We start from the raw sequence: 7,609 nt of genomic DNA, 5'->3' as shown, positions 1-7,609 counted from the left end.
GATCATGGGAGATGGTTGGTGGTGGAGTTTGAAGTTCATAGACTTGTGTTGAAGAACATCTAAAATCGTGAATAAATCCATCTAATGGAATCACAGCACGAAGATTTCTAATCACAATCTTGAATTAGTGAGATGGAGAAATCAATGTATTGAATATATAAGTTGTGATTCATAGGAAAAGAAAAACAACACAGATGAAGGACCAATGGTTTTTCTAGGATGGAGATGACTGGATGGTGATTTGGGATTAAAGGTGAAGGTGCCTTAAAACAGGTTTTAGGTCCTTAATAAACAGGTTAACATGGATTTTATTCCCTTTAAATGCTAAAAAAACATAAGGGCCTATTTAAAACAAAACCTGATAGTTGGTTGGGCTATAATGACATTAATCCTTGAAAATAACTATCAAGAATAACCAAAGGGAGACACTTGATTTAAGAGGATGACTTAAAAGACGCTTTAAAATTATTATGATTTTTTTTATTAATAAGCTCCCTCGTATAGAAATATGATTATAAGTACAAGTGTATGTACATATATATGGCCTTTATCTTATATGAAATAAAAATTTAACCAACATCTAATATAACAATACAAGATGATCTTCTAAAACACAAGCAAAGAGTTCTTTATATCATAACCCAACTTTTCTAAATTAGGGTTGATTGCGAACTGAATCATGGGTGGTGGTCCACAAGCCAAAGCCAATGTATCTTCAGAAGCCTTCGGAATATGTTCCCTCATGACATCTTCGGTGATGAACCCTTCACTGTATTTCCACCCTTCTCTTATCGACTTAGAAACAACATACCACACCTTCACCCTTTCTTTATACTTATATACCCATGCATCCAGTTCTTCCCTCAACAATATATCATCTTCGGTTCGATTTGCATACACTACATACATCTCTGTATCATCCTCTGGATCCTTCAAGATCGCCTGCATCACTTGATATATCGGTGTGATCCCCGTTCCACCTGCAAACATGGCTAATTTCTTGGCAAACTTTTGTTTACCATGAAATGAAAATGTCCCCCTACCGATGTATTCAATGTGACCCAATGGACCTTTGATCTCCAATAAAGAACCTAGTGTCATTGAATCTAGATATTGCGACATGAGCCCTCCATTCGGAAACTTGGGTTCCACACCTTTGAAATAGATTTTAACCAGCAACTCGAAGTAGCCAACTTCATCAATGGTGCTTGTTGGTGTGTAGGCCCTCATGCACAACTTTTCATCAATGGTGGCATATACAAATATATGTTTCCCTACTGGTAACCCAAGAACATGATCCAATGATGGGAGGGCAAACCTGAATAGCCTCACGTCATGAGAAATCGATGTTTTTGAAACGAGTTTGCAAGGGATCTTTTCACGAGGGATTAAGGCTACGTTTTTTGTGGGTGTAATTTCTTTGATGGTGGCTAAATGTGACGTGATGTAATTGGTGGCACCATGGACGGAGTTATTTGGTGATGATGCAGCAGAATCCGAACTGTAACCCGTGGTTATGAGCTCACCGATTCTGTACTCCTCCAACAGTTTCTTGGCTTTGTCTGAATGAATTGCATCAAACTCTTCGGTGCAATCAGTTCCAGCATTAATGAGTATGCTGTCACTGCCACCTGGATGATCTTTAAGGAAGGAAGTGCAGTCGTAGATGTGGCCATGGATGACGATCCATGCAGAGTCAGCGGAGTTGTGTTTCTTGACTTCAGACATGGTGAAGGTTAAAGATGCGGTGTTCATGAATGGAGATGATACACTCTTTTTGAGAGTTGGGTGTGCTAATTCTGTTGAAATCTCGAGGTGTTTCTCACGCGCCATCCATCCACCAGACTGGTTTCCAGGTTGGGTTGGGTGCTCGAAGACGATGCCAATTTCGCCTTTATGTGGTTTACACATGTTGGTCTTCACTCTAAACCAACAGTTGTTCATCATACCCTGTATAAATTCAATGTAATTAGCTTTGCAATTTGAAATAAATGTTGTTCGTATAATTTTGATATTTGTTTGACTGCAGACAAAATTATATATACACCAACAATTTTCATTAGTTTATTAATATAATTCTTTTATCACATAAGTCAATTGGTTTTCCATATTGTTCTCCATTTTTTTATATTTGAACAAAATATAACAAAAATATGATATATTTTGATCATTTTTTATTTTATATTGATTGATCTATTAATAATTGTTAATACTATAATAAATATATAGTGATAGTTTGGTAAGTAAATTGACATAATAATGTATTTTACTTTTAAGTAAAACTTTATGGAATGGAAAATTGATTTTAGAGTAGTAAAAAAACCTAATATCTTAATAACTATAGCAAAATACATTAAACCCAAAAAAGAAATATAAATGTATCATGAAAAAGTAAGTAGGTTACCATTAGATTCCAAATGAGCTTGTCTGGTTGGGTGTTGAGGGTCTCATCCCAGGCTCGAACTGCTATCTCTTTGGCACTAAGAAGGTCCAAAACTTCAACTTCTAACGACCAAAAACACCAACACCAATATTTGGCATATCTTGTTGGCTTCTCTTTATGATCCAATGTACAAACGTTCCATGTCTCTCCTCCATCCATTGTTACTTCGACACGTATCACTTTCTTCCCACTTCCTATGAATCACCCAATTCAATTCTCTTAATTAATTAAAAGTCAAATCCTATATCCAACACACTTGAAGACTAATATATTGTTTGACTTTTCAAATTAATATAACTGGTCATCTTTTCTTATGATATTTAATTAATGTGCTTGGTTTTGTTTATGTAAATTACAAAATAGAATATGAAAGGTATATATAGTAATTAATTGCTTTAGCACTTTAGAATAATTAATCAACTAGTTAATTGATCATTTAAGTCAAAATATTCCTTTGAAGTTTTTATCACGACAAGTGGTATTTGCAAACTTGTAAGTTGTCATGTCATGTGAAGCTTGTTTTTTTTACCGTATAATCCGTATCTATAAATCCAGTGTCCTTAAGCGAAGTTTTATTATTCTTAAAATATCTTTCAATTAAAAAAAAACATTAAATAAAAAAACTAAAGTTAACAATTTAAAAATCAAGATTACGATATGATGACCGGAGGCTTTAAAAAACAGTTGATGTTTGATTATTTTTTGTAAAAAGTAATATACAATAAGAGTAGCTGTGATTATTTTGCGAACGTAACCAGTGGTAATTAACTAATTATTGAATAATTCAAACACGGAATCTCACTAAATATCTTTTAATGCGACATAAAATAAACTACTATATGTTAATAATTAAGAGATAAAAAAACATTAATTTATTACCAGAATATGCATAGCCTCTCAAGGTGTAAGGTCTTTGAGTAGTCCATGAATTTATCGGTAAAATCTCTTCGTGACAAGGTGTTGTAATCACCGAGTTTATGTTGAGCTCGTTGATGATGTATTCTGGCTTATACCACCAACCTAATTCAAATCAAATCATACTAAAAGTCAAAATCACAAAAATATTATGATTCATTGATATGCATGAATTATATATATTGTATATATATCAGACAATGATTCTATAATCAAAAGGCTTATTCTAGTCTGAAAATTGGCAACTAGTATTAGTAATTGTCGGTTAGTATTTAGTATTGTTAGCCTTTTGTTCTTAGATTGAAAGTTGAAGTCACGCATGAGATACAGCTATGAATTAGATGTAGTTTAATAGTAATATATGTTTTAAAAAAAAATACGTGTATAAAATACTGTATGAATTACCTTCGGAGTTGGCTAACTCCGCATCCACGTACGACGGCAACACACGGTTGTCTTTGTAGTGGTAATAATTCTCCGACTCCGGCGTCGTTACTATGATACGCTTCAACCACTTCACCATCCTTCCACCGATGCATCCCGGAATAATCATTCTCACCGGGAATCCATGATCAGGCAACAACTTTTCTCCGTTTTGCATGTAAGCCAAAATGATATCCCTCGCCGGATCCATTGCAACCTCGATCTTTATGCTGGTTCCGTATTTGGAACCGCCTCCGCCGGGTAGATCCTCCGCCCCCTCAAAGCACACACTGAGCGCGCCTTTCTTCCGGCTATAAATCCCACATCTTTTCAAGATGCTGACCAATGGCACCCCTTTCCAAACCGAGGTCGCTATACCGGCGGCGCCCCAGTTGAACCCTATGGTTTGTTTCGTCAGATTCTGCTCTTTCCGGCGGTTTCCAGCGCAGACTAATGACACCGGAAACTCCCTGCTGGGAAACTCGTTGACAAGCTGAGTCATGCTGAAACGCGCAGGTCGTTTAACCAAACCGCATATCTCCACCGTCCAATCCTCCCAGGTGGCGTTCGGAACTGGACCATGGTTGCGGACGTAATGAAGAGGAGCAGGGGTGATGAACCCATGTTGCATGAGCTTAGTCAAAGGTGGCTCGGCGTTGAATGGGTGTTTTCCGGTGAGTCGAACCATTGATTGGTTGCGCTCGATCCATTGATCCGCAGTGCCTTGATCTCTGGAGTCAAAAACGGAGCTTTCCAACTCGGAGTTGGACTTCTTAATGGCATCACGATAGTCTCCTTCGTCTTCCTCATCGTCACTAGAATCGTAAGTTTCAGGGGGAAGCTTCTTAGGCGTCATAAACTCTCTAGCAACAGCTGGATAGTTGAATCCATGGATGGGTGACTCGGAACGCACTGCACCAGCGGCGGATACACCAAGCTCGTGGCGGAAGTTGCGGTTTTCGACTGAGGTCGCCATATATTTGGTTGGGAGAAGCTTGGCTTTAGTCGTTGATCCGTTTCCCAGTTGCTTGTGTATGCACTTATATATACGTGTGTGTGTATATATATAAAACGAAGGAAACCATGGACTAGTATATATATAATATAAATCTCCTCATCACATCTCGTGTTTTGTCATTTTGGTTTGGATTGGGTGAAGAAAGGTCAGAAAACCAAACCAACAGGAATAGAAAGAGGCGGCTCGGACAACATTAGATGGCCTTTTGGTGAATCAGGAGTCACCCACCCTTAATTTGGATGTCCGTTAATATTATTTTTCATACTAGACGTATACGTGCTTTGCGCAAAAATTTAATATAACCTTTGAGGAGGTTAAATTATTTATACTAAACTTACATTAATTAAGTGATTATTAAATATAATATATAAGTTATAAAACATATATAAGTTATAAAATATTTGAGTGGTTAAATCTTTAAAAGATAGGTTTTCACCATATGTTTGTGAACCATATATACATCATAAATATCATTTAATAACCATAATTTTAAAAAACTCTTGAGTTGTATTGAGTAATAAATATCATTTAATAACCATAATTTTAAAAAACTCTTGAGTTGTATTGAGTAATTAGTTTAAATTGTATATAGTGTTACCTTTAAAGTATTTATTTATTAAATTATAATATTCAAAACTCTATCTTATTGAAATTAAGAAAGCCCAATACATATGCATTGCTGTGATTAAGAAATACAATGATAGATTTTATATTGAAGTATTTATTGTTTTTTGAAATAATTGGTAATTGTTACGTAATTATATGTTCTAAAAGCTCATTCTTGATTTCATGTTAAAAGGTGTTATTAGTTGCAAACTTATCATTTGAGGTATTTTGTTATTTTGGTCATATTCTGTTATTTATTGGTTGTAGAGGGGTGTTGTGGTATATTTTGATAATGCAGGTAAGGATGAATACGCAGGTTGCTTAACTCGAATCCGGTTTTATGCCCTGATGTATTTAATGTTGAAGTTGCAGTTAATTTAGGGCAGATATTATTCTTGTTGTTTTCTCACTCGCAGAGTTCTCTCCAATTTAGGGCTTTCTATTAGGGTTTTAAGATCATTTTCTTTAGATCTTGTATCAGTTTGTTTTTGAATGATCATTAGAGAGTTGAGTGTGATTGTAGTGAGGTTTCTTTTATAAATAGTTTGATGTAAACCAACTGTTTCATGTTTAAATGAAATGTTGATGATGGGAAACTGTTGAGTTTATACTTTCGTACATGGTATCAAAGCGTTAGGGTTCGTCGTCTTCATCGTTGGTGTTCATCAAACATCGCCGTCTTCGTCGGTGTTCATCGGAGGTTTTTTATCTTCTGAAGATGTCATAAAAGGTTGTTTCTAATCCTTTATTCTATTTTCTTCTTTACCTATTGTCATAGATCTAAAAGGTTTTATAACTCTTTTGGATCTCTTACTAAAACTGATTTGTTTCAGTTGTTTGTTTCGATTTAGGGTTTTCTTTTAGCGGATCTTATATTTGTTTTTTATGATCCTGGTACTGTGAGTGTTTCTGTGGTTTCTTGCAGGGTCACTTGTAACGCCCGGGTTTCAGAGCTAAGTATTTTTGACGATGTAATAGTCTAGGTCAACTATTGTAACTCTTTTTGAAGTAATAAAGATAAAATATTTGAGTATTATGTGAATTGTGTGTATTTATGTGTTTATTATTTAATTATAAATGTATAATTAATAAAGAATAAAAATAAGCGTCAAAATTAAAGTAAGAGATAAGTCTGATATCTTTATATAAATTTGTAGTGGTCGAAACTAGGATTCCGGGGATATAAAGAACGCTGAAATCCGAGTTATAACGAAGAAGTTATGACCCGTCAAAGTTTCGCAACAGAACCGACACGATACCGGGAATCGTAAATAGCGAATTTACGATAGAGCAAGATATAGCCTTAGCAATCTAAACTAAAGTCGTAGAATATGTTAAAATAAGAGCGTCGATGAAAAGAACGCCCAAATCTGACTTCGTATGAAGAAGTTATGATTTTTCGAAGTTTCGGCTTAGCAGTGTATAGCCCGAAATTCGAATATTAGATCGAGTGATTTTTAGCCGACACGACCTAAACGAGAATCGAAGATCTCATTAAGAGTAGCATAACGAGAAAAAGATGGGCGAAAATGGACGTCGGATGAAGAAGTTATGAGGATTTAACGGACCAATCCTGTCCCGGCCTGTTAATAATATAAAATTTAAAATCGATTCAAAATTAGCCGACAGAGTCTAAGCGAAAGTTGTAAAGTACATTCCCACCTTCGCGTGGATATAAAGAACGTCGAAAATGGAGCTTGTATGCGAAAGTTATGATTTTTAGAAGTCGGAAAATGAATTTGTGAAATCTGTTGCGAGGGTGATGACATGGCTCAATCAGGGCCGTCGCTTGCTGATCACGCTTCGCTTCGGATTTGCGACACGTCGCTTCGCCTACGCCCCACGTACCCTCGCTCTTCTCCGCTCCGAGTGCAAGACAGTTGGCTTCGGCTGGCAACCTTTATCCGATGACTACGCCCAGCGTACGTCCGAGGCTCGCAGGCTATAAAAGGGGGCGAGGGTCTCCGGATTTTTCACACATTTTCTCATTCTATCTCTACAATATTTCTCTCTCTAAGAGTTCTAAACCATCCTAAGCCCTAGATAAAACCCTTAGCACCCGAGGGAAGACCCTAGGCTCCCGGAGTCCCGAGAAAAAGGGTCTTTCGGTTTCGAAACGCTGCTCCAAATAAAGTTCCGGTTTTCTTTAAAATCCGTTGTAAGTGAGATACGCTTATGCAATTTTTAATATAGCTTTCAAATAA

The 7,609-nt window shown here is 36.3% G+C and overlaps 1 protein-coding gene across 1 annotated transcript; it reads right to left on the bottom strand.

Moving 5' to 3' along the window:
- Positions 1–455: 455 nt before the first annotated feature.
- On the bottom strand, positions 456–4,844 carry LOC145061449 (nitrate reductase [NADH]-like). Its single transcript, XM_079008924.1, has 4 exons — positions 3,764–4,844; positions 3,323–3,463; positions 2,405–2,637; positions 456–1,950 (listed from the first exon to the last, which is right to left on the bottom strand). The coding sequence occupies exons 1-4, from the start codon at positions 4,755–4,757 to the stop codon at positions 607–609; spliced, it is 2,712 nt and encodes a 903-aa protein (XP_078865050.1). The 5' UTR covers positions 4,758–4,844; the 3' UTR covers positions 456–606.
- Positions 4,845–7,609: the final 2,765 nt, after the last annotated feature.

Source organism: Lactuca serriola, chromosome 7 (genome assembly GCF_051521515.1).
Source record: "Lactuca serriola cultivar US96UC23 chromosome 7, Lser_US96UC23_V15, whole genome shotgun sequence".
Classification (NCBI taxonomy): domain Eukaryota; kingdom Viridiplantae; phylum Streptophyta; class Magnoliopsida; order Asterales; family Asteraceae; genus Lactuca; species Lactuca serriola.
Note: the sequence above shows the minus strand (reverse complement) of the source record. Positions and strands in the feature narration are given on the sequence as shown.

What these genes read in the sequence shown, in the direction of transcription:
- LOC145061449 (XM_079008924.1), bottom strand. Translation starts at nt 4,757, where the DNA reads ATGGCGACCTCAGTCGAAAACCGCAACTTCCGCCACGAGCTTGGTGTA. An exon ending in GAGAGGCTATGCATATTCTG is followed by an intron (nt 2,638 to 3,322) that starts GTAATAAATTAA and finishes GGTGATTCATAG; the next exon opens with GAAGTGGGAAGAAAGTGATA. An exon ending in AGCTCATTTGGAATCTAATG is followed by an intron (nt 1,951 to 2,404) that starts GTAACCTACTTA and finishes GAATTTATACAG; the next exon opens with GGTATGATGAACAACTGTTG.